The sequence below is a fragment of the Macrotis lagotis genome, chromosome 5, assembly GCF_037893015.1.
Source record: "Macrotis lagotis isolate mMagLag1 chromosome 5, bilby.v1.9.chrom.fasta, whole genome shotgun sequence".
NCBI classification, from domain to species: Eukaryota; Metazoa; Chordata; class Mammalia; order Peramelemorphia; family Peramelidae; genus Macrotis; species Macrotis lagotis.
Window position 1 is genome coordinate 33,991,519 of NC_133662.1, and position 27,809 is coordinate 34,019,327.

The following is a 27,809-nucleotide window of genomic DNA, read 5'->3' on the forward strand; positions in this document are numbered from 1 at the left end:
CACATTTCTCCCTGATAGTAACATCCTAGGTTTGTCTTAAGATGCAACTGACCTGTGTTGAAGCAGTATCCAACCCATTCTGACTTGGATTTTGGAAAAACAGAAATTGGTGGTGGCAGATCCAGGGCACTGCCATCTAGATCTTTGAAGAGATACTTTATTGGACTTTCACAGCCCAATTCAGGACAGACCATCTTCCCTGTTTCCTTCCTACGATAGTAGATAAGTAGAAAATGTGCCATTTAATAAAAATAATAGAGGAAATTTCATATTAGTGTTGTCATTTTGAAAAAAAATTAATCCTATATGATACCACCATACTTGATATATCTACAGTAAATGTGCCTTTAGCTTTAGAAAATATTTTAAACTTTGTTTTCTGACACAAGGAAGGAAGGAGGTCATCTCCTTTATATATTCTGGTTAAGAATTGCCATATATTTATAGGAAAGACCAAATTTTAAAAATTAGGATACTACAAATTATACTTAACACTGAAGCAAGGTATTCTTAACATTTGTTCAATGATTATGAAAAAATCCTGAAGCAATATTTCAACATAATTTATTTCCTATATAATCTTCAGAATTTTATGTTATTTTTCCAGCATTTAAAAAGATGATTCTGGGGTACATAGTCTTCTTCATCTTGTCAAAGGGTCCATGAAACAAAGGTTAAGAACTCCAGCATTAAGTCTTAGAAAAATAATTTAATTTTCTTCCTGTTTCTGAAGGTACTTCTAGTCCTTATAATATCTCAGGATGAGCAAAGAATATTCAATATTATCACACTGTGAATATATGAAAGTATTTTTTAAATATCATTTTTTCCAACTGTAAGCAAAGAAAGTTTTCAACATTCATTTTTCTGTAAGTCTTTGAGTTCCATATTTAATCCCTCCCTCTCTCCCTTCTCTCTCCCCTTAATTGCATAATAATCATATTATGAAAGAGAAATCAGAACAAAAGAGGGAAAAGCCATGAAGGGGGAAAGACATAAAACAAATTTTAAAAATTGAAAATAGCATGTTTAAAAAAGTATTTATAAAAATATTTAGACCATTGGCTAACAGAGAATTTACAATATCTATCTTGATTTGGTGCCTGTTGTTATTCAATAGGGAGTTCCAATCACATATATGATATAAAATCAAATAAATTATCAGTTTTTTAAATAACCACTATATAAATTCAATGGTAAATAAGATATGGGGACTAGTGATATCATTGAATAGTTAATTTTCAGATATGAGAATTCTATCTACCAAAGGAAGAGGGTCCCTTACTCTGCAATCTATATTCTTAAGAAGTTAATGAGATCACTGAGAAGTCAATTCACTTCCTTAGAGTCATTCATGAAGTGTCAGAGGCAGAAGAACTCAAATTCAAGTCTCTCTGGCTTTGAAGATAACCCTATATCTACTATACCCAGTGCTTTTCATATAAATGCAATAGTTAGGATAAAGAGATAAGTTGAAAAATTATTAACATTTTATAAATATGAAATTTTTTACTAATTGATTATAATTTCATCTTCAAGAATCTAAAAATGGCTCAAACTAATCACAAGACATTGACTTCTCAGTTAGAAATAGAATACTCTCCTCATGATTCCTCCTTTTCAACTACTAGAAGAAAGGAAATGAAAAGAGCAAATTCTTTTTCCTGTGGCTAAATTCTAAATTGACATTACCAAGCATAAATCTCAATAGAATTTTTTTCTCTCTCCTCTCCCCTCCCCTCCTCTCCCCTCTTCTCTCTTCTTCTCTTTTCTCTCCTCTTCTCTTTTCTACTTTTCTTTTCTTTCTTTCTTTTGACCAAACCTATGATTAGTTGTAACCTTCCTCTACAAATGTCTATCAGGTGTCTGACCTGAAATTTCAAATCTTAGAGATTCTCCTGGAGTAAAGAGAAGTTAAATGATTTGATCCCATAGCTAATAAGGTGCCAAAGTTGAATATGAACCTAGGATGTACTGAGTCTAAAGCAAGTTCTCTATCTTTCACACCATGATTGATTCATAGCCATGTAGGAAACCATCAGAGCTAGTGCATGGAGGCAAGGACTGACCAAATAGTAGAATATGATATGTTTAACATCTGCCAAACCACACTGGAAATGAATAATGCTTCAAAGGCATAAATAGGCAGCTTTGTACCCACCTAACAGCCATGTCTAAATAATGGTCCTTCAGACTGGCAATAACTTATTTTGCTCTAAGGGATGGAAATCTCCGACAGTTTCTTTCTAACCATTCAGAAAACATCTGGAAGAAAGATAACTACCTAAAAGAAGTGGTCACATGATTGTGTCCAAGGAATTATCTAGCTAATTTAATCAGTATAAGATAATGATCTCTTGTTGGATATTTGAATTGAAATTTTTCACTTGAAGTAAGCTCTGTAGATCAGGACCATAGATACTCAGCACATTACTTCACACTGTTTTATAAATGTTCCTCTATATAAATGTTCAATTTGGTAATGAATATTGAAGTGGGGAAGGTGATATAATAAATACCAAACATTCCAAGTCAAGGAGAGGTGAGAGATTCAAATTAACAAGTATAAGATTAGGTTTTTAAAACAGAATAACTAGAAAATAATTGTATTCCCTCTAAAATAATCAGGAATCTGGAGAGGAGATCTAGTGCTACTCAAATGTGGCTGGACAATTATCACTTCATGTGCACAGGTTGAAAGTAGTACCTGAGTTGAGGCAAGGAAAAGTAGAATTTGTTCTGATCTTTGACCTTGAGCATCTTCGTCCTCTCCACTATGATTGGGGGCATGATGCCTGTGCTATCAGGATTAGTCAGAATGCAAACATCCAGGTCATTGCTATAGCAGCTCTCCATAAAGTCAGAAAAGGTGACTCCTGAAATGGACAAATAAGGTAGTGACTATATGAGAACCATCAGCCACAATAGAACTAAGCTAGGGTTTTGTGATCCTGGTGGTTGTTTACTGTTCCTAAAACTTAGTATTTTTATGTAAACTTCTATTCTTAGGTAAACCACTACCTCTGGAGTCAGATGACCTAAATTCAGATCTCAGCTCTGCTAGTTACCACTTCTTGATTGGTATGTAGCCAACAATTAGTCACTTCATTTTTCTGGGCCTCATTTATGAAGTGAAAGTCAACAATGAAGGTGATAAAAATATCATTTTCATAATGTTCTTTGTGCTTTAAGTTTTTCATAATACTTTATTTACATGATTTTGATGCTCACAATGAGGAAGCTGAGGCTGAGAAAGAATAAGTGACTTGGCCTGGGTCACACAATGCCTGAGGTAGGAATTGATCTATAGTCTTCATTACTTCACATCCCACTCTATTTTGATTTGGATGCTATCTTGCTACCTATTATTAATTCAAGTAGATTGCCATAATCTTAATGTATTGAAACAGTAGCTCCTTATAGCCCTAGACAGTTCAAGAAAGAAAAGTTGTAGCACTCCAATGTGTCTTTCTTACTATCTTCATGTAGCAATCATTTAATTCAGAGTTGATTTATTTATTTTGCCAATGGACAAGCCAAGCAACAGAGAAATTAAATACTTTCAGAGTGAGTCCATAGAAAAAATACAAAAAGATTTGCCCATTAGGTCAAGACAAAGAACATAAGAGTAGGAGTCAAGTGACCTGGATTCTAGATCCAGTTCTACCAATGACTGTCTTTCTGACCTCAGGCAAGTCAATTACATTGATATCTTTGTGTCCTTATTTGGGAAATGGAGGTCATTCGATTTGCCCAACCTATCTCTCAAAGTTGTTGTAAAGTACAAATGAGAAAATAGTTATGAAGCTATCTTGGAAAGAATGAAAGCATTTGAACATAAGAACTTTGTCACTATTTATGTAAACTAATATCCTGTCAGGAGGCTTGAGGCAAACTACTGATTAGATTGCATTGCATTGAACATCTTGTATATTTAAGGAGTTATTTAAGGAGGGGGAACCCAGTGAACCCAAATGTTTGTGTCAAGTGACTGAACTGAACCCACATGGTCAACTAACCATCAAGCTTCATGATCCCTGAGACAGAAGGATAATTCCTCACTTTGTGCCATGCATCTTGAGGCCATTGTTTTTGTTCTGCAGTGAATCCAGGCCACAATATACCAATCCGACCCCCCCTGGGATTGCGCGGGGCTCGATCCCTTGATGTGAAGTCAGCAGAAAGAGGTTTAATTCTGTCTTCTATGCAGTCAAAAGAAGAACTAGTTGCCACGATGACTGAATTCCTGAGAATGATCTGTTTCTTCTCTAAGGAACACTGTTCAGCAGAGGATGTATATACTAATGGAAGAAGACCAACAACATTGTCTACCAGGGTCACATTATCTATCTCCAAATTGCTTCCCACTTGGATGATGGCCCCATAATCAAAGTTCTTGTATGAAAGGAACCCAGAGATGCCAGTACAGTTGTATAGTCCATCTCCCTTATACAGATGGAGCCCATGAAGGCTTGAATGGACCACATTTCCAACCCAAGGATTTTTAGTCATCAAACAGCTGTGACCCCTGATATGGAACCCAATTCTCTCTGATCCTGCTACAGCATTCTCAATGAGATGGACATCATTTACCTGGTTCAACTTGATTCCTGTCACCCAGTCCATTGTTCTTTGTGGCTGCTTGGTCAGCACAATAAGATTCTTGATGAGAGAGTGGTTTTGACCCTCTAGAACAATACCATGACCAATGGTGTCAAACAAAATGTTATCATATAAGAAAATATTTTTACTAGAATGTACATGAATACCCCCTCCACAGCTCTGGTGCACAGTAGAAGAGATGATCCAGGATCCCAAAGATACATTACTGAATTCAATGGATGGATACAGCAAAGACCCAAAGTTCTGGATTTCCACATTTGAAAGCTGAAGGGTCCCTGGAAATAGAAAAGATATTATTATAGTTCACCTCCCCCAAAGAAGTATAAGGGGAAGTTGGATTTAAAAGCTGGAGAAAATTAAAAATTTTAAAGAAAACTGAAAAAACACAATAATTCTTACTGGCAAAACATGAATAATCAAATGTATTAGAAAAGATGATTAGAGGTTTTATAAATAGCCTGATAAGGGAAGAGTGGGAGGATCTTTAATACTGCATGCACTAGTCTGTGGATCTAAGTTAGTAACCTAGAAAAGATGGAGAAATAAAGATTCTAAATTCTACAGTCCCTTAAGGTTTACAAAGCTCTCCTTTCCTCTCCTCTCTAATAGAATGTCAACTCTTTGAGGACAGGGATTATTTATAGTCCTATCTTAGTAGCCTCAGTACCTCACACAGTTCCTTCTAGAATAGAATACCCCCTATTTTATGGTGAAGAAACTAAGGCAAACAGAAGAGGTCAAAATGGTGTACCAAAATGTGTTTGTGTCAAAATGCTGGAGTTTCATTAAATGTGGATGATATCTAGCCCCTTAATAAATGTTTATTGATTAACCAGTTAAGAGATATTAACTATTATATGGATAGTATTAGTATAAGAATATTTGTTCATTGGATTGAGTTGAATTGATTACACTTTGAGAGAGGCAGAGAAGAAATATTATTTATTGCTCCCATTTCAAATTTAAAAGACATTGAGGCTCAGAAACTGTTAAACTTTCCTTAAAAATCAAAAGCCAAAATATGCCATACTTGACTGAAAGGACTGGGGAATATACCTCTTTTCAACTTCAATAGAAGGTATTAAAATTGTTTTATAAACAAAAAAAAACACTTTTTAAAAATAATGATAATAAAGGTTTTTATATATATTTAATTTTTATTTATTTTTACATTTTTATAATGAATGACTAGGGTCTAAATATTGAAGTTAAAATTCACTTTTTTTTTAAAATAATCAGTGAAGATATTATGTAAGTTTATTTTACTTGGGTGTGTGTGAAACAAGAGCTGAAAACTAGTCCCCAGAAAATTGTTAATCCTCCCAGGGATCTGAAGCAAGAATTAAGCAGTGATTTTGCACATACCCACTTTGCTATTTCTCCTTTTGGAAACTGCACTTATAGCAAATTGTTTAGCTCAATGACTCATAGACTCAGAACCTGGAGTTATTTAAATATACTCCTAGTTCAGTGGGGGAGGGGCTGAAAAAGCCATCACAAGCAAACAATTTCTTTCCATTTCCCCTCCTGTTTACCGAAATGTCTCATTTGTCTTTCCATATCAGATTCCTCTAATCTTCCTTTCCTCATTAATTTGATTTTTCTGATATTCACAAATGTTTATAGTTTATTTTTTACTTTAACTGTAATAGATTATTTACAAAAGTAGCCAAAAAAGCATTATTTCAGATCAGAAATGATTGTCAAACAGGGGATAATTGAAACCAATACAAAGTTAGTACAGTGGATATGATGTTGAACTTGAAATCAAGAAGATTTGAGCACAAATCCAGCCTCTGATCTATGCAAGCTGTATGACCTTGAAAAAGTCACTTAATCTCTCAAAGTCTCAATTTCCTTATCTATGAAATGGAGATTACTCTCTCCCAGAATTGTAGAGATCAAATGAGATAACATTTGTAAAGTGCTTCAAAAATCTTACTACTCCAGATACATACTAGCTATTATAAAAAAGATGGATATTTATCCCATTTTGTTAGTATTTATTCAGTCTTTTAGAAAACAATAAATACTTCGCTATTATAGTCATTCCAGATTTCTCCCAGTATATAAACTTTGCTTTAGGAACACTACAAGGTACACATTCATTGCTTTTCTCGACTGAATTAAGCAAAAGATTATCCATCTGCAAACCAAAGTTCAGCCTCAACCACCCACTGAACCATGTTATGTAAGTTGATTATTTGGGCAGGAATGGGCCTAAGATCATATCTTACACATGGTTAAAGATCTCATCACATAGGCCCAAGCCAAAAACCATCAGAGGGAAAATCTAGCCTTCAGAGTGTAGATTTCTAATCAATGACTTATGACTTAAAAAGGCAATGAAAGATTAAATGATATTCTACAACAATGACCTGAAAGGGAATTTCCAAGACTGACTTTAAAAATGAAGAAATCAATCTATAAATAAAACAATCTGCAATCTTTAAATTAAACAATCTGCAAGAAAGAAAACATTTTTATTAACAACTGACAGTATAAACTTGCCATCATTAATACTATAAGGGCAAATTAACTAAGGTAGGTTTCAAGTTATCTGCAATATAATCAATCAAAGTTCATAGGACCACTGATTTAGAGTGGAAGGGATCTAAGGTCAACTAGTCTACTGTTTTAAGAATGAGGAAGATGAGGGTCAGTGAGGTATAGTGATTGATCCAGAGTCATACAGGTAGTGAATGAAAGAGGCAAGATTTGAACTCAGATCCTCTGACTCAAGGTAGCTAGGTGAAACAGTCTGAGCTTGCAGTCAGGAGCACTCATCTTCATAAGTTCAAACCTGACTTCAAATACTTGATAACTGTGTGATCCTGGACAAGTCACTTCACCCTGTTTGCCTCAGTTTTCTCATCTGTAAAATGAGCTAGAAAAGAAAATGATAAACCACTTCAGTAGCTTTGCCAGGAAAATCTCAAATGGGGTCATAAAGAGTCAGACAGGACTAAAATGACTCAACAATAACAAACAGCCTCTGACTCAAAAGCAGCATTCTTTCCACTAATATCATGGTGCCCCTCTAGGAAGATATTTTCTCTGAGCTAAAAAAAAAAAACCCAAAAAACCCCCCCAAAAAAACAAAGAAAACCCCCCCCAAAAAACAAAAAAAAAAAAAAAAAACGCATGTCTGTATTGTTCTCAGCCATATTGCTTTAACGTAAAATTGATAAATGGACACAGATTAAGATAATGAAATCATAGAATTGCTGATCTGGATGGGATCCCAGTCATCATGGAGTCCAGCCCATCATTGATCAGATGAGAAACTCAAAATACTGTTCCTAGGAAGAGTTTAGTCTGCAACTAAAATGACTGCATCAGTACAGCTTCACATACCTGAAAATTCTTCTCCACTGGGCTTTCGAAAGGACCCCACGACCATTCTTCCACCGCATGGAGTATCAGGCAGGATTTTTATATTTCGAGTCAGTAGGCCAACCTCAGCAGCCAGAGAAATATGCCTGCCATCTTCCATTGAATGGGAACTTCCTGTGGCAGAGGGGAAAAGGGGTGATAATACAATTTTAAAGTCCATTTCGGGAATCACCAGCTGGGGACCCAGGGAAACCTGACAAATGAAAACCCTTCTCCCCATCAGAAGTTCTAGCCACATTAAGGGCTTGCTTTTCCTGAGGCATTCTCCACAAGCATCAACTGAGAAATGAAAAGGCCGTTCGCTTGTCTCTCTTTGGGATCAGAGTGAGTGTGTTAGAGCAAGAATTCATTTGTTTTCAATAAGGTAGGTACTGTCATTGACAACCGGCTTCCAGAAACCAGGACAGAACTAGCCAATTAGTGGGGTCCCCATCCTCCTTTCTTAAATATATCTGCTCTAGACATCAGAGGTTTGCTCATATACTGTCAACTGACCTCTTTCATGGAAATGAGGAAACCCAGATCAACCAAGCCAGTGACAACACTGAGGCAATAATTTATAGCCTTTAAAGAAAATACAAGTTGAATTTGAACAGAAAGTAGAATTCTCTCATGCATTCAATAGACAAGCAAACTACTGCTCCCCAAGCAAGGTGATCTGAAAAAAAGCTAAATTGAAACAATTTCTGACTGCTTTGTGATTCCTCACACCACATACTCCATCTCAACCCTGTGTGTTTTCACTGATTGACCCCTCCCTTGAAGGATATCTCTGTTTCTTGGTTTCCCTGGCTTCTTTCAATTCTCAACTAAATTCCAGTCTTCAAAAAGAAGCCTTTCCCAATCCTCCCTAATGTCAGTGTCCTCCCATTTTTCTGTATATGACTTGTTTTTATATAGTTGCTCACACTCTCATTAAATTTGTACCTTAAAAGACAGGGATTGTTTTTACCTTTCTTTGTATCCCCATAACTTAATACAGTGTCTGACATATTGCAGTAGCTTAATGAAAATGTCTGATGACTTCACTTAGACTGCAGATAAATTTTCATTACACAGGGAAACCTAGCAAGAGGACTTGGTATGCAGTTATCTTTTATTTTCTTTCACTTTTAAAAAAACAGGTTAAAAAAAATGAAAAACTTTCATACTGTGAACAACTTAAAGGTAATGCTGCAAAGTCCATTAACAAGCCATATTCCTTTTTCTAATCAAGAAGAGAAATGTTTTCTTCACTCCTTTACTTTCTGATGACAATATTTTCAATAGTTATTCATTGTACCTGATGGATGTCTTTTTTTTTTTTTTGCAAGGTAGTGGGGTAGAGTGGCTTGCCTAAGGCCACACAGCTAGATAATTTTTAAGTGTCTGAGGTCATATTTGAACTCAGGCACTCCTGACTCCAGGGCCTGTGCTCTATCCACTGCGCCACCTAGCCCTGGTTGTCTTTTAATTTTATTGAATCAGAATCTTTTTTCCTTTTATTTATTAACATAATAATAGTTGATATATCAAGAATGAGCAACTAGTGGAAAATGTTTATTGTCTAATGCCCCATTGCCTCTTGGTTAAAATACAAACTCTTTTATCTACATTCCAAGTCTTTCACTACAGAGCTCTAATCTTTCTCCCTTGAATTACTTAATATTACTCATTTTTTGTATAATCTATTCTCTAGCCTATTTACAATTCTCAATGGCATTGTACTTCCACTGGATTTAGCATGGGCTACCACCTCATGATTTGAGCCTTCTCCATTCCTTACTTCTCCCTCTTAGAATTCCCCCTCTAGTGCTTACATGTGGCTATTCTCGATTCTCTCATTTGTCAGCCAACCTTTCCCCAATAAAATTTACATTGAATTTATTTTGAGTATATTTTGTATTTCTTTGTCAGAGTATACATTTTTCTTCAGCAGAACACAAGTTCCTCAGGGGAAAAGATAGCTTTTGTTTTTGTCTTTATATATCCTTAGCTATTGTTGATTTGTTTCACTTGTGTCAAACTCTTTGTGACTCCGATTTAGCGTTTTCTTGGCAAAGATAAACAAACAAACAGGGTTATGTGACTTGCCCAGGGTTACACATGAGCACCTGAGACCATATCTGAACTCAGGAAGATGAATAAGGTCAGCAAATAATGTTGGTTAGATGCTTTAAACCAGATTGAGGATAACTGACAGGCCTAAAACCCATTAGGGAGTTGAGGGGGTATCTACCCCTAGCATATGAAGACAACCTTTCCATGTAATGGGCAGATGAAAACAATCTTTTCCAAAGGCCATGTAGGGCTGAAGGAGATGCTGTAGAGCACTCAGAATTTCATCAAACAGTGAAGACACCAAGGTCATGCACAGCATAGTCAGTCTTCTTGACTTTTGTCCTGGCACTGGGCATTGATGAGTCTGAAAGAGAGAGTGACTCAAACTTTGTGCTTCTCTGCCTCAGTTAAATCTAATCCCCAAATAAATCAAGACATCACTGGTTCTCTTTGAAATGTAGAATGAACAACAATATCCCTAGCATTCAGCAAGTTACCTGTCATATGAATGCTTAATAAATGCTTGCTGATTGATTGGTTGATCTCCATGGAATGATTCAACATTTCTCTTCAAACATCTCATAGCACTTGGGAAGAACCTACTTTCTTTGGCACAGTTTTTTTCAATAAACTCAATAGAATAGTATTGAATTCACTAATTCTATAATAAAATGAATTCACATTTCAGTGGTCAATAAACAAAGTATTATTTGTATATTTCACAAGGATAACTGCCATGGTGATGAGAAGTAAGTAACAATTTATAACAAACATTCTGTCTATGATTCACTGCCCAAAGAAATAAACTGGAAAGTTAGTGACTAGAAGGTTTGACCATAGAACTTCAATTCAAATCTGGAAAATGTTTCTGGCTTGGGGAGTTGTGGTTCTTCCTGCCTCTTAACTTCCTTTTACAAAATCCCAACATTTTCCTATAAGTACAAATGTTCATAAGAAATAGATAAAGAAATTAACATAATTATGAAAAAATGTTTTTCATTTTATTTTCATTTCAAGTCAGACTCTGCTACTTACTAGATGTGAAATTCTGGGAAAATCATTTAATCTCCCTTTGGTCTATTTCACCATAAGTAAAATATTACCTATCCTGTCTAAATCACAGTTATTGTGAGACTCAAATGAAAAAATATATTTTGTAGCATTTGGAAAAAACATAGAAAGATATAAATGTAAGGTATTAAAATTTTTTACCTGCTACTTATGACTTATGTGACTTTGGGGAAATTACTTAATCCCTCTGTGCCTTAATTTTTCCATCTATAAAGTAAGATAATTGAACTAGATGATCTCTAACATCTTCAACATCTAGATATTATGACTTTCATCACTGCCAGAAAAGTAATGGCATTTATCAACCCAGATAATGAATCTTCATACAATTTGATAGAAGAGCTAAGATTAGACTTCACAGTCTCTGAGGTCAGTTTGCAATATAATTTATTAAACTACATAATTCTTTCAGCAAGTTATAGGATACAGTCACAAAGATTCATTGAATTCTTCATTGTCAAAGTCCTTACCAAGGTGTCGGTGGCTAAGGAACTCGTGGATTCTAACATTATGACCCATGATTTCCTTTACAGTGAGGATTTCTGCTTCATGAGGTTCATAAGATGAAGAACTCAGTACAATCTTATCTTGTGGTCTCCAATCTACAGCATCTTCCACAAAAATCCTGTAGCATCATAAGGAGGGGAATAGAATGAAACAATCAGTATGCATTTATTAAGTGTCTACTACTATATGCCAGACATTCTGCTAGATATTGGAGATAGAAGTACAAAGAATGACTCAATACCATTTAACAAGAAGCTTATATGTTACTGTGGGAGAGAAAAAATATATATGTATGTGTGTGTGTATGTGTATATATATATGTATATATATATATATAGTATATACAACATCAATATAAATGAATACAGATTTATGTAAAGTAGTTAAATGGATTGTTGTATGACTTAATTTTAGTTGTGTTTAACTCTTTGTGACTCATTTGGGGTTTTCTTGGTTAAGAGAGTGGTTTGCCATTTCCTTATGCAGCATCAGATAGTTTAGTATGCAAGAAAACATCAAATAAGAAAATTATAAAATATTTAGTGCAGAAGATGCTATTTGAGCTTCATTTTAAAGGCAGTAAGGAATTCTATCAAGAAAAGCTAAGGAAGAAATACATTTTGGACATAATCAATACAAAGATATGAGGACTAAAGATGAAGTGTCAAATGTGAGGAAAAGTGTGAAGACCATTTTGGCTAGACAGGAAAATCCTGTAGGGAAGGATTATATAAAGAGACCGGAAAAAAGAGGTTACAGCTAAGTTATGAAGGGTTTGAAAAGGCAAAACAGAGTTTATATTTTGCTTTAGAAGCAATAAAAAGCCATCACCATGGGGTTAAATGAGTAGGGAAATCACATGGTCTGATTTATACTGAAGGAAGCTTACTCTGGCCTTAGTATATAGAATGAACTTGTGAGGTGGAGTGAGAAACTTAAGGTAGGGAATCCACGTAACAACATTGCACTAAAAAAAAAATAGTAAGATTTAAAGGACTTATAATTAATTCAAGACTGATCATGATTCCAGAGTGTTAATAATGAGAATGCTACCCAAATGAAATAATGAATTCAATATGCAAAATGAGCTATACCAATTTAGACATAAACAAGGAAGAAATTTGTTTTGATTAAATATGCATATTTGTTAAGAGAATTTTTGTTTTGTTTTTTTTTTCTAGTGGTTGAGGGATATTGGGTGAGATAATTTTGTTTTGTTAGCTAATTTTTTTTTTAATTGAAGGCAGCTGGGTGACACACTGGATAGAGTACCAAGCCTGGAGTCAGGAAGATTTATTTTCCTGAGTTCAAATCTGATCTCAGACAATCATGAGTTGTGTAATCCTGGGTGAGTCACCTAATTATGTTTACCTCAGTTTCTTCAGATGTAAAATAATTTGGAGAGAGTAATGGCAAGTCATTCCAATATCTTTGCTAAGAAAACTCCAAATAGAGTCCCAAAGAGTTGGGTACAACTGAAACAATTGAGCAAGAATGGAGACAAAGGCTTTAATTTAGCTAAGGACTGTGTGATCAGAGAGGAAGCAGATTTGTGAGGCGCTGGGAAGACAGAGATATCAAGATCTGGCAAGTGATTGAATATGTAGGATAAGAGAGAGTAAGGAAATGAGAATAACACCAAAGTTATGAATCTGGGGGACTGAGAGAGAAAAGGAGAAGTTCAGTTTCTGATATATTGAGTCTGAGATGTCTCTGGGACATTCAATTTTTAATAGGAAATTAAGGTTTATGGGAGACATATAACTCACAGAAATTTACCAAACAAGAGAGTATAGAGCAGGATTTCTTTTTTTAAAAAATGTATTTTTTTTTCACTAATTGTCTAGTGAAAGCAATGGAACCCTTCTCAGAATAATAATTTTTAAATAATGGATAGAAATGCTTTAGTTCATTTAAAGATTGATTTAAAAAAATAATGGGGCAACTAGGTGGCACAATGGATAGAGTACCAGCCCTGGAGTCAGGAGGACCTGAGTTCAAATCCAACCTTAGACATATAATACTTACCTGGTTGTGTGACCTTAGGCAAGTCACTTAACCCCATTGCCTTGCAAAACCCCAAAAGAAAAAAAAGTAATGATGCTTTTCCCATCAAAATGAACAGATCCCCTGAAGTAATCTCTTCATAAATTTGTGGACTCCAGGTTAAGAACCCTTAGTATAAAAATAGAAAAGAAAAGAACCAAATGAGAAGCTCAAGAAATACTCAAAGTTTAGGTGTCAAGATGACCAGCCAACAAAGAAGATTTAGAATAGGTGGTCAGATAGATTGAAGCTACACCAGGAAAGAGTAGTGACAGTAAAAAATATACTATTACATCAGGGGTCATCAAATTTGCAGGAAAAAAGTATAAGTATTCTCAGTCTTTCAAATCAATTACACTTAGGGTAACTAAAAAAGAAAGAAAAAAGACATGCTCTGTCTCCTCCTTCTCAACAGTTTTCCAAATTGCACAAAGTATAAAGAAAAGGGGAATATAGTTAAAATGGGCTAGGCTCTATGAAGTTTCCCCTGCAGTGCCTCATATGGTTCCTTGTATACAGTAGGTATTTACTAAATGCCTGTTGTATTACATTGAATTATATCGAAGTTTTTAATAGCACCTTTAATTAAAAACAGATGTTTTGATTAAGCAAAATTATTTCTGATGAACCCTTATTTTCTTATTCTAAAGGCATGTAATGTTAGAATCACAATTTGTATCTAGAGTCTATCCTAAATAAGAAACTAATGAACAAATACTGAAAAAAGAGGAAGATGAGTGTCATGAACTCACCTTCTCTATGTTTTCCCTTATTTGTTGCTTTTTTCTTGAGAGTTTAAAACTTTACAGACTGGCAAATTGCCTTCTGTGAGGGGGGGGGGAAGGAAGTAAGATTAGGGTAAAAATTGTAAAACTCAAAATAAATAAAATCTTTAAAAAAAAGGAAAGAAACTTTATTACATTAAAAAGAATGCCCAGAGAAAGAAGTATTTGGATTAATACAGGATGAATTCATTGATTTGTTCATTCAATAACCACTTATTAAATGACTACAGTACACGAAGCATAATTCTGTGTGCCAGCAGAGATAAGGAACAATTAATAAAAATACTTTTTGGTTGCTTATTTTGATTCTGGTAAAAGATGTTTCTACCATGTTTGAATTCATTTGCTCCCCTTTTTTGTAAGCTTGAGAATTACCAAAAAGTCCTCTCCCTGGCCTTAATATTATTACTCTCTTAAATTCTCTTTTGGAATTCTAATCATTACCAGAGTTTCAATCCCATTAAAACTTCTATGAAAATGACTACAGAGAAATCTAAACCTTAGGTACTTTGTTTTCCTAACCCTCTAGTCTCCTAATCTTCAATTTTTATCTAGCTAGCTAGCTATCTGCATATCACTTCAATATTCATTCATTCATTTGTTTATTTGTTTGCTTGTGGCAGGTAGGTGAATAGAACCTTGGACTTGGAGTCAAGAAAACCTGAATTGAAATCTTGCCTCAGTTACTCTGTAGCTATGTGACCTGAGCAAATCCATAATTGCTCTCAGACTCATTTCTTCATGTGTAAAGTAGGGATAGTAGCAGTTCTTATTTCACAGGATTTGGTTTTGTTTTAAAATCAAAGAAATAATATGAAAAATACTTCGTAAACTTTAAAATGCTTTTTATTTGCTAACTGTTATTGCCAGATTATTATATGCAGTTGAATTACAGTCATACATGCTCCTATACACACATATATGTTACAAATCCTGGAGGGACAGATAATATATTGGATGACAGAATCATTATTCAAAAGGATGGAATCATTGATCATTTAGCAACTAAAATTTAATAGAAATAAATATTAAGTATGCAATTAAGTTCAAAATATCAATTTCTTAAGAACTTGCTGGGATAGATAATAGAGTAGTAAAGTTGTTTTAAGTGGATTCAAGTTCATTATCACATCAATAATATGGCAAGGCAGCCACTAAAGCTAAAACTTTCTTCATCTGCTTTAACAGTTATGGCCTCCCTTCGCAACAAGGAGTTCTGATAAAGGTCTCATTTCTAAAATAAATAGAGAATTGCATCAAATTTGTAAGGTTACAAATCATTCCCCAATTGATAAATGGTCAAAGGATATGAATGGACAGTTTTCAAATGAAGAAATTAAAGCTACATATAATTAAATGAAAAAATGCTCCAAATTATTGTTGCTTAGAGAAATGCAAATTAAAACGAGTTATCACCTCACACCTATCAAATTGGTCAAGATAAAAAAGGGAAAATGATCAATGTTAAAGAGGTTATGGGAGGATTGGGACATTGATGCATTGCTGGTGGAGTTGTGAAAGAATGAAACCTTTCTGGAGAGCAATTGAACTATGACCAAAGAGCAATAAAACTGTTCTTACCCATTGACCCAGAAATTCCAATTCTAAGACTAAATCCAGAAGAAATCATAAAAAATAGGAAAAGTCCCACATGTTGCAAAATATTCATAGCAGTTCTTTTTGTAGTGGCAAAGAATTGGAAAATAAAGGATACTCATCAATTGGTGAATGGCTAAACAAATCATGGTACATGAATACTATGAAATATTGCTCTATAAGAAAACATAAATGGTCGGACTCTTGAGAGTCATCGCATGACTTATGGGATCTGATGCTGAGTGAAGAGAACAAACCAAGAGAAAAATGTATACATTAGCAACAACATTGTGAGATGATCAACCTTGATGAAAGCAGCTCCTCTCAGCAGTTCAGAGAGCTAGGACAACCTAATGAGATTGGCTATGGGCAAAGTTATACCCATCCAGAGGAAGAAAAACAAAACAAAACAGAAACAGAAACAAAAAAAAATAACCCTTTGGAATCTTATGAACATTTCATAAAAATTATCATATATATATGCATATATATATGTAAAATCTTTCCCTTAATCCTAATTCCTCATTCTGAAAATGACTAAGCATGTTTATCAAAAAATATGGATGTACAATGCTAACCTGATTGTTCACCACTGAGGGGCAGGGGTTGGGAAGGTAGGATGGAAGGAAATTTTGTAACTTAAAAATATACATGTATAAGGATGAATAATCAATCAATCAATTAATTAATTAATTTTTAAAAATTATTGTGGTCTCTTCTCAAGCTTCCCATTAATTAATTCCTACCATACTCCTAACTGCTTGATCACCTAGGTAGCATCATCCTCAACTCCTTACTCTCTACTTTATCTGTCAGACTCTACTATGGTTGTGTCTGTTTGTGTGTGTGTGTGTGTGTGTGTGTGTGTGTGTGAATTGGGTTTAAGTGACTTGTCCAGGATCACACAGACATCTTCATAACTAATCATTGCCTGGTCCTGTCATATCTATCTTTGTGACTTCTCTTTTACATGCCCTCTTCTCTCATCTGACACTATTATCCCTAACCTGGTGCAGACTCATATCATCTTACACCTAGAATACTTCAATAGCTTTTTGGTTGGTTTCCTTAAGTTTCACCCCAATCCAGTCCACATTTCACTCACTTGTAAAACTGATCTTCTTAAAGTGAAGATCTAATCAAGTCAGCCCCTAGTCCATAAATCCAATAGCTCCCTATCACCTCCAGGAAAAAAATATAAAAGCCTTGGTTTGGTATTTAAAATGTCTTTCATTTAACCTCCTCCCTTCATTATGATAATCCTCAGACTGTATTGGGAGTTTGAGGTTTAGCTTTAGTTGTTTTGTTTTAGGAAAACAGTGTCAAAGTGAAGTGAATTCAGAGGAACAGAAACTAGGATGGCAAGAGGACTGGGACCAGGTCAAATGCAACGTTGATAATGGCTATTTGATAGATTGAAGCATTTGCCTTCAAGTGCTTGAAGAATTATTATGCAAAGGGGTCATTACAATTTTCCTTTTTGTCTCCAAAGGGAAGAGTTGACAACAACACGCAGACATTATAAAGGTACATCACCTCTCAATTAAAACAACAATTTCCCGACATTTGGATCTGTCCAAAACTGGAATGAAATGTTTTGATAGATAATAGGCTGCCTATTAGTGGAAGTCTTCTAGTAGATTTTTAGGCTGTATCTTTTTCCAATTACAAGCAAAAACAATTTTAAATAATACTCCCCATATCTTCTTTGATCCTAAACACTTCCCTTATCCATAAATCTTTTCATGCACTCTTTATTTTATTTTATTTCCAATTACATATACAGTTTTCATCATTCGTTTTTGTAAAATGCTCTCCATTTCTTCCTTCCTTCCCCACTTCCCAAAAGAGAAAACAAAGTGTTATACTTTACATGCACAACCATGTTAAACACATTTCCACATTAGTCATGCTGTGAAAGAAGAATCAAAACATAAAGGAAAAACCATGAGAAAGGAAAAGCAAAAAACAAATTTTAAAAAGTACAAATGTGCATTCAAATTCTATAATTCTCTATCTGGATGTGTATGGCATTTTACACCACAAGTCTTTTAGAAATATTTTTGATCACTGTACTGCTGAGAAGAGATAAGTCTATCATAGTTGAACATCACACAATGTTGCTCTTGTTGTATCCAATATTCCCTTGGTTTTGCTCACTTCGCTGAGCATTAGTTCATATGTTTTTCCAGGTTTTTCTGAAATCTTTCTGCTCATGAGTTCTTACAGAATAATATTTTTAAATTTTATTCATATACCAAAAGTTGTTCAGCTATTCCCCAACTGATGGACACCACCTCAGTTTCCACCCCCCAAAAATTTTTAGCATATTTTTATTATATGCAATTTTTCAATATGATTTCAAATAAATTGGCCAACAACATGGAGGACTACACATTTTCTTTAATAACTCTTAATAACTTTCTAAAATGGGAATTATATGCAATAGCTCAAAGTTATCTACACAAGTTAACATCAACAAGTCTTACAAAGTTAACACTCTGATGAATTAAGAACAGAGAAGAGAAGACCCTAATTTTTAACCTGCTCATTTAGCACCCCTTTCCCCTAACTCCTGTTCTGTTCTGACAATATGGCAGGAGCTAGCCCACTGGCCTGCACTCTGAGATCCATTCAGAAATTTCTTTATTCCTGTTGTAGTTTCTGCCAGCATATCCTGCCCTTGACTCACCCCATTTTTCTGTGGCAACTAGCAGCAAACCTCAACTCTGTCCAACCCCTTTGCAGAGGAGAGGAAATGAAAGTAGACTGAAGCATGCTCTGCTTCTATTGGCTGCAAAACGCAATAGGGCTTATCCAGAGAATTAAAGAAAAGAGGGAATAGGGAAGAGAATCAGTAGCCCTGAAGAAAAGGGAAGTGTGATCCCTATGCAACCATTCCTATCCACCTCGAAGTCTTATGAGATATGGACCAAGGCCACTGAAAAGTGAATTCTTTGTGTAAAAGAAGTTTGAGTTGGTTTTGAGGAAAGGAAAAGAATCAGAAAGTAGTCCAAAGGGAAATTTAAGGGGAAAAACCTGAAACTACTAGAGATATCAGGAGGAAATAAGTGAAAAATCTAGAACACATGCATATAAATTAATAGAGAAGATATTAAAATAGAAGGGAAGATGATCACTGAGACATCCAAATGACATCAAATTCCTCTACCTAAAAAACTGCAAGAAGAAAGAAATAAAATCAACAACAGATGAGATGGAGGACCATTTTGGATTCTCAAGAGAGCCTAGAGTCATGAAAAGGTGCTCTTAAGTGGTTGAAGAGAAAAATAAGAATCTTGAAAGCAAGAGTTAAAAGAGAACCTATGGTAAAATTGATGATTTATGCTGAAGAAATGATTAGCAGAATATAAAAATTTGAATCCATGTTGTCAAGTCTCTCAAAGGAAGTGAATGAAAAAGAGTACAACTGACCGGGATAAAAGATATACTAAAGTTAAATTTATAAAAAAAAAATGAAGGGATGAATTAAAATAAAAAACCCGAATTAAGCATTTACTATGTATGAAACACGGTGCTTTGAACATATGATCTTTATGCACATAAAACAGATTGCTCTCATAAATAAGATGTAGAAGGAAATCTTATTTTTTCTAAACCAATCTGTTTTTATCTTTTTTTGGATTTGTTCATCCTATGAATCTTCTGTTATGATTTTTTAATCACATATCTTATCCAGCCTACCTTTTTTGCCATTTTGTAAAATTTTTTCCAATTACATGAATAGTTTTCAATATTCATTCTTTTTCAACCTTTTGAGTTTCAAACTTTTCTACTACCTTCTCTTCCCTCCCCCCTCCCCATAGCAGCAAATATTTGATGTAGGTTGCACATATACAATCATTTTTGACATGTTTCCTTATGATTCATATTGTGAAAAAATAATTAGAACTAAGGGGGGAAACTCTAAGAAGAAAGGAAAAAAACAAAAGAAGTTTTAGAAAGTGAGCACAGTCTGCTTTACTCTGCATTCAGAAACCATAGTTTCTTCTCTGGGTGTGGATGACATTTTCCTTAACAGGTCTCTCATGATCGCTGAACTGCTAAGAGAACTTGCTTCCATCATAGTTGATCTCATGATGTTGCTGATAATGTGTAGTGTTCTCCTGGTTGTGTGTTCACTTCATTCATACAGCATCAATTCATGCAAATCTTTCTAGGCTTTTCTGAAGTCAAGTTGCTTATGATTTCTTACAGAATAATACTACTCTATAACATTCATATACCATAGTTTGTGGAACCATTCTTCAATTGAGAGGCATTTATATGGAATATTTCACAAAATTTCACAAATACATACAGTAATTAGCCTTAGCTTTACAATGTCTTTCTCCTTCTTTATCTCTTTTAATTAGTTTTATTTTTTGCTTTTGGTTTGTTTGAGATCAGTATTGCTACTCCTTTTTTTTAACTGCAGCTGAAGCATAATATATTCTGTTCCAGTGTTTTCCCATTAATCTGAATCTCTCTGCTTCAAATGTTTCTTGTAAATAATATTACTGTAGGATTTTGATTGTTAAGCCACTCTGCTATCCATTTCTATATTATGGGAGAGTTCATCCAATTCACATTAACAGTTAGAATTACTAATTCTGTATTTCCCTCCATCCTATCTTCTTCTTTGTACTTTTCTTTCTTCTTTTCCATTATCCCTTTTCCCCAAAGTATTGCTTCTAAATGCTGTATCTCTTAACATGCCTTCTCTTCTCCCAGCCCTATGACCTCTTCTTCTCTCTTTTTCCTTTGAATTTACTTTTTAAAAATTTTACTTCAACTTTAACTTTACCTTTATTTTTCCTTATCCCTTCCCTTTTATCAGCCTCACTTTCTCCTTTATTTCTCCTTCTCCCTACTACATTGTCTGGTAGGATAAATTTCTAAAGCTATTCAGGAATGTATGTAATTCTCTCTTTGAATTAAGTCTGTTGAAAGTGATATGGACTAAGGGCTCACACCCTCCTTCCTTGTCCTTTACTATAATAGAACCTTTGCACCTCATCATGTGGAATTTATACCCTAATGCTTCTTCCAGTATAATACTCTTTTCCATGTCTTAATTATTTATACCTGCCTTGTACTCACACCCTCTATCAAAGCATACTCCTTTCAACTGTCCTGGTGGAAGTACAATATTCAAAAATAATAAGCATCCTTGAATCATAATCAACTTAAACTCATACCCTTTTTTCAAGAGCAATCCCTCCAACTGCCCCAATATAAGTACAACAGAGAGTTAGATGACATCACAGTTAATTTATACCCACATCCACTTTTCAAGTCCCCTCCCTTTCACTAACCCAATAGGAATATACAACCCATCAAGAGCTAAAAGTCTGATCACACCACAATCAATTTATACCCACAAACTATGTCTAAATATGTTCTTTTCAATTTACTTAAAAGAAATGCAGTTCTCAAGAGTTAAGACCCCCTTACATTTACCTTTTTATGCATCTCTTGAGTATTGTAATTGAAGATCAAATTTTCTGTTCAATTGTAGTCTTTTATCTATTAGTTTTATTTTATTTCATATTATGTTTTTTGACAATCATCCAAATGCATATGCATATGTCCTCTATTTCAGTAAAAATTCATCTTTTCCCCTGAAAAAAATTTGCAGCGATGTTGATTCTTAGTTGTAATCCAAGCTCCATTGTCTTCCAAAATATCATATTCCAGGCCCTCCAGTCCTTTTAATGTTGAAACTACTAAGTCCTGAATAATCCTGACTATGATTCTGTGGTATATTTTAATTGCTTCTTTTTTTACTACTTGTAGTATTTTCTCCTTTAGCTGAGATTTCTGAAATTTGGCTACAACATATTTTATTGCTTTTATTTTTATTTTTGATATCTCCTTTTTTATGGCAATCAATGGATTCTTTCAAGGATAATTTTTCCTTCTTGTTCTAGATATTAGGATAGTTTTCCATGATAAAATCCCATGTGATATTGCCCATGCTCTGTTTTCTGATTGTGGTTTTCAGGTCGATCAATAATTCGTAAATTACCTCTTCTGGATCTATTTTCAGGGTGGTTGCTTTGCATAAGCAATACTTTACATTTTATTTTATTTTTCAGTCTTTTGGTTATAGTTTAATAGAATCTTGGTGTCTTACAGAGTCATTCATTACTATATGTCCAATTCCAAATTTTAAGATTTTATTTTCTTCAGTTAGCTTTGTTGTTTCCTTTTCAAGTTGGTTAATTTTATTTTCCACTTGGTCAATTTTACTTTCAAAATTATTATTTTCTTCAGTTAATTTTTCATAATTCTCCTGCAAAACTCATTTCTTTTCTCTATTTTTCTTCTTCCACTCTTCTTTGGTCTTTAAAATTATTTTTGAGCTCTTCTAAGAAGTCTTTTTTGGAATTAAGGCTTAAAGGATTCACATGTAAATATTTTGTCACTGCTTTCTTCTTTTGAGATGGCATTTTTATCACACCTATCAGAAGAGTAGCTGTCAATGGCTAATAATTCTTTGTTTGTTTTCAGTCATTTTGTCAACTGATAAAATTGGTCTTGTAATATAGGGGGTAAAGTTCCAAATTTTTTATTTTTTGCTGGCTAGGGCTTTGGTCTTTGGATTTTGGCTCTGGCATTTCTGTTGTTCCTGGTTTGCTCTTTGTGCTAAGGTAGCCCATGGCTGGACCAGTTTCCCAGGACTCAAAACCTTGCTCTCTGAGGTGGAATTGGGACCATCACTGCTACACTGGGACCTTAGATGTGCTGTGGCTAAAAATCTCTAGCTGACTTCCTACCTATCCCATTTACACTGAGCTAGCCTCCCTTTTTAGACATGTGACAGAGCTTTTACTTAAGTTCTTCCAAGATTTCTCACCAAAAAGTATTTCCCTACTTTTCTGGTGGGTTCTGTTGCTCTTTAGAGTCTTCATTCTGCATAGGGAAATCTTTAGGATCAAAGCACTTTCAAAATAACTCAAGTCAAAAACCTGAGTAAATATTGTGATCCAAAAAATAATATTTTAAAACTGCCCAGAACTTAAGAATTTTTTTGCTATAAAATGCTTTAGTCAATTCTCTGGTATTCAACCTAGATCATAGATTCAAAGAGGGAAAAGACTTCAGAGGTCATTAGATCCATTCTCCTCATGAGGAAGCTGAGGGTGAAAGAACACCAATTTTTTTTTGCCTAGGGTCACATGCCTAGCAAGTGCCTGAAATAATATTTTACCACTCTGCTTCCTAACTCTAAAATCAACATTCTAATCACTGTACCTCTTGGCTGTTTGGATTCACAATGCCATATGAGATAGATAGTATAAATTTGATCCTGATTTTATTGATAAGGAACTTTAAGTTCAGAGAGATTGGGTGATTTGACAAAGTTGATATAATAAAGAATGTCTGAAATATCTCTTACGACAGTTCCATTGATTCCATAGACTGTCTTGGTATCTGCCAGTATGATATACACTATATATAGCAGATACTCAAAATAAATTTTATGAGATCTATCTAGAAATGAAGTGAATCTCAGAGATCAATTGGGAAACATATATATAAAATTTTTAGGTTTTTGCAAGGCAAGGTCACACAGTTAGGTGTGTGTTTACTAAGTGTCTGAGACTGAATTTTAAGTCAGGTCCTCCTGACTCCAGGACCAATGCTCTATTCATTGCACCACCTAGTTGTCCCCTTGACAATATATTTTTAAATTTGGGGGGGGGCAGCTAGGTGGTACAATAGATAAAGCAGGGGCCCTGGAGTCAGGAGGACCTGACTTCAAATCTGGCCTCAGACACTTAATAATTGCCTAGCTGTATGACTTTGAGCAAGTCATTTAACCCCATTGCCTTAAATAAATAAAATTTAATTTTTTTACAATTGGCATTTCATTTTATTTATCCAATTACAAGTCATAAAAGTTTCTTTTAACAATCATCCACATGCATATGCATATTTTTAGGTTACATAATTTCCTTCCACTCTATGTTCCAACCCCCTGCCCTTTATCAGCAAACACACTGGTGAATATTATGCATACACATTTGTGTTTAACATGTTTACAAATTAGTCAATTTCTGTATGAAGAATTTGGAGTGGGGTGGCTAGGTGGCACAGTGGATAGAGCACTGGCCTGGAGTCAGGAGTACCTGAGTTCAAATCCAGCCTCAGACACTTAAATAATTACCTAGCTGTGTGGCCTTGGACAAGCCACTTAACCTCATTTGCCTTGAAAAATCTTAAAAAAAAATAATTTGGAGTAAGAGAAAATTAAGAAAACAGTGAGATAAGAAAGAAAAATATGAGAAATTTTTAAAAAGTGAATAAAGTGTTCATTCAGATTCTGTATGTTTTTGTTTGTTTTGTTTTATTTTCTTCCTCTGGATTTGGATAGCACTATCCATAGCAGGTCTCCTAGGGTTGTCCTAGGTTGTCTTTGAACTGCTAAGAGCTGCATCCATCAAGGTTGATCAATTCACACTGTTGTTGTTAATGTGTACAATGTTCTTTTGATTCTGCTCCCTTCACTTAGAATCAATTGGGATAATATTTTTAAAGCATAGTACTGGCATATAGAAGATGCATAATAAAGTCTTCTTCCTTTCCTTTGCCGTTTCCCTTTCAGGAATTATTTAATCCAATTCCCTCCTTTTATGGATGATGAAAACAAGATTCAGAGAGATTAAGAGTCACATAAATTGTAAATATTAGTCCTGGGAGTCAAGTCCAGAGGCTTAATACATTGCTCTCCCCAACAAACCACTGAAATGAAACTTTGGTCAAGAGATATTACATGACTTGTCCAAATTCACACATCTATCAGTGGCCTAACTATGACACTGACAAAAGGTTGAGATCAAATATTTTTTCAACTACTTGCTGGCCATGTGACTGAATAAATTCTTTACCCTCTTTCACTCTCAAATTCTTCATCTGTAAAAAGAGAAGAATGAACCAATGTTCTTTCAGGTCCTTTCTTGCTTGGAATCTATCATCAGGGTTGAATATTATAGAAATGAGTAAGTAATAGGCTTATCCTCCTCTGTACATTTTGTTTTCATCATTTCCTTTGCCTAAAATGCCCTGTCTTCTCTTTATTCCTTTCCTTCAGGTCCTACATTCAGCATTCTTTCCATTTAAGGAATGGAGTCCTTAGCCTTAAATCTCCCTTCACCACTCAGGGATGAAGACAGTCTCAAAGCAGTGAAGAGAAGGAGTTCCTCACCCTGGGCAATAATATATTGAAAATGCCCTGGGTCATGTTTTGTCTCTGCTTAATGAAGCAGTGGTCCTGAAATATGTGTCTTGGGAATAAATTTGTTCTTGGTAAGTACTTTAAGAAATTCATAAAGATAACTTGATCGGAGGTTGTAAGGAAGAAGGAGAGGCACTGGAGAGAGAGAGGAGCAGTTAAAGAAGTCTAATGAATAAACAAGCATTTACTTAACACCATTGATGTATATGGTTCTCTGCTAGGCACAGTAAGACATCTGTCTTCACACAGTTTTTAATTTCAAAAGGAGAAGGAAGATAAAACTTGTATATAACCATGATATCAAGTAAAAGGTATTGTGTGGAAAAAACACTGAATTTGGAGTCAGAGAACCTGGGATTAAATCCTGTCCCTACTCTCATTTCCTATGTGACTTTGGGTTAGTTGCTTCAACTCCTTGAGACTCAGGTTCCTTAGTTTTAAATTATAGGAAATGAATTAGATGAACTTTAAGATCCTGTCTACCCCTAAAGTCTATGACTTTATTGTTCAAAGTGCAAAAGGGGAGGAAGTTCAGGCTAATAGTCATGAATAATTTAAGGACAGATATTATTAATCATTCCATGGACATCAACCTATCCATTAACAGGCATTTTTAGGCACCCCCTATTGGTCAGACACAATGGTTCTAGGTGCTAGGGGTACAAAGACAGAAATGAAACAGTCTCACCATCATAAATCTATATAAACCTATAGACAGTCATAAAAAGGATCTTGTGTTTTCTTGATTTCATCTGCTCACAGTAACTGTGCACATCTTTCCCTATTATGACTTGATGGTCAATCTTTTCTTTATTTCTGAAATGTACATTCGTGCAGGAGGGTTATCTGAATCCTTTGGGGATGCCTATCTGAAGAACTGTAATGCAGCTTCCAAAAACCTAAAGATAGATACCTGAATAACTCCCCCAGTCCTCCATAAATCCTCAGCTTTTACCCAATCACTCCAACCACTTATTCATTCTTCTGTTTTTCAAAATCAAATTCTTACCTATAGTTTGTCACAAATAGCTAGGGATCAGCTTTCAGTTCTGCCTGTAAACTTATCAGTCACTTCTGGGAATAAATATGAGCTCTCTCCTGTTTTTACTAATGACTGTATTTTGAGTCATCCATACTCATAGTTTACAATATATTTATTTATATACATGTCCTATCCCCTAGTAGATTGCAAGATCCTTGAAGCCAAGGAATATATAATTTTTCATCTTTATAATCCTAAAGTTTGCCTATAATCTATGGGACCTCCCATAGAGTAGGTGATGAATAAATATAAACCATCATCCTCATTATTATAAAAGATTCATAACAAAATGGATGAATGGGTGGATGCTATCCAAATATTAGGTTTTGCTTTACTCCCATATCATAATATCCTTGTCACCTGGTTCTACTCTCACTCCCCCAGTTTCCACCTCCATCATTTCAAAGATTCTGGGCTTAATGAATGTTCCAATCCTTGATGCATGCAGTATCTCTGATTGATGTTAATGAGCATCATACAGGGGAGAGAAGAGACCTCAATTGTTCTGAATATAAAACCAGAAAGATGAAGTTGTTTGTGACCATAATTGTAACCAAAAATGGGAACCAGATGGGAAAAGAAAGGGAGGAAAATATGAATAATCACAGTGGAACTCTCCTGAAAGATAACTTTTTAAATGGATAAACAAAATATCAGCACATTTTCCATTCTCTTGCCATTAATATATTACACAGCTGAAGGAGAGTGTATTTTCAAACTGTTAAAGGAGAATAACTGTATGCTTCCTAAATCACCTTTAAACATCTTTTAAAACCATGTATGAGACACACATATATAAACATACACGATTTAAACTGTCTTGTTAGCTGAACTAAAATTCTGCTAAAGCTAAATGATAATGGCTGCATATAACCCCAGGCTTTAGGCTATTCTTGGTCTGGGACATTTTTTTTTTCTTCTAGGAAAATATGGTTATGGGATGAGTGACTAGTGACTTTATAAAAGATTTGGTATTTTTCTTCTATAGCCAATCATTTGTCAATCCCATTCAAATTTATTGAAGGCTCAATAACATCAATAAAAACCTTATTTTAATGTTTCCCTACAATGTAAAAAAGATTGTGCTAAATGTGGAGGGAAATGCATATTTTAAATAAGACACAATTCTTGACCTTATAGAATTTATGGTCTCAGATTAGTTAATACTCTACTGATTATTACAGTAGTCAGTACTTCCTAATGTCTCTGTTCAGGATGAAACAGCAACCTTACACAATAGAAATAATAGTAACTTTTTAAGATCAATATATCTAGAGGTATTCAAAGGGTGCTAAAGACCTGAATGGACAGGTACATGGTACAAGGTACAATGAATAGGGAACCAGATCTAGAGACAGAAAAGACTAATGTTCCAATCCAGCTCCATATATATACTAGTTGCATTACTTTGGAGAAATCATTTAATTTATTTGCCTCAATTTCCTCATCTATAAAAGTG

General features: G+C 34.6%; 1 protein-coding gene across 8 annotated transcripts in view; it reads right to left on the minus strand.

Annotated features, from left to right (window-relative positions):
* The window catches only part of PKHD1 (PKHD1 ciliary IPT domain containing fibrocystin/polyductin), a 657,820-nt gene that overhangs the window by 141,452 nt on the left and 488,559 nt on the right, over positions 1–27,809 (minus strand). For all 8 annotated transcript variants that reach the window (XM_074237180.1, XM_074237175.1, XM_074237181.1 and 5 more), the window contains 5 exons: positions 11,601–11,755; positions 7,981–8,133; positions 4,020–4,898; positions 2,708–2,876; positions 53–210 (listed from right to left, as the gene is read on the minus strand). In XM_074237180.1, coding sequence (XP_074093281.1) covers positions 53–210; positions 2,708–2,876; positions 4,020–4,898; positions 7,981–8,133; positions 11,601–11,755 — 1,514 coding nt within the window. The remainder of the gene's footprint in view (positions 1–52; positions 211–2,707; positions 2,877–4,019; positions 4,899–7,980; positions 8,134–11,600; positions 11,756–27,809) is intronic.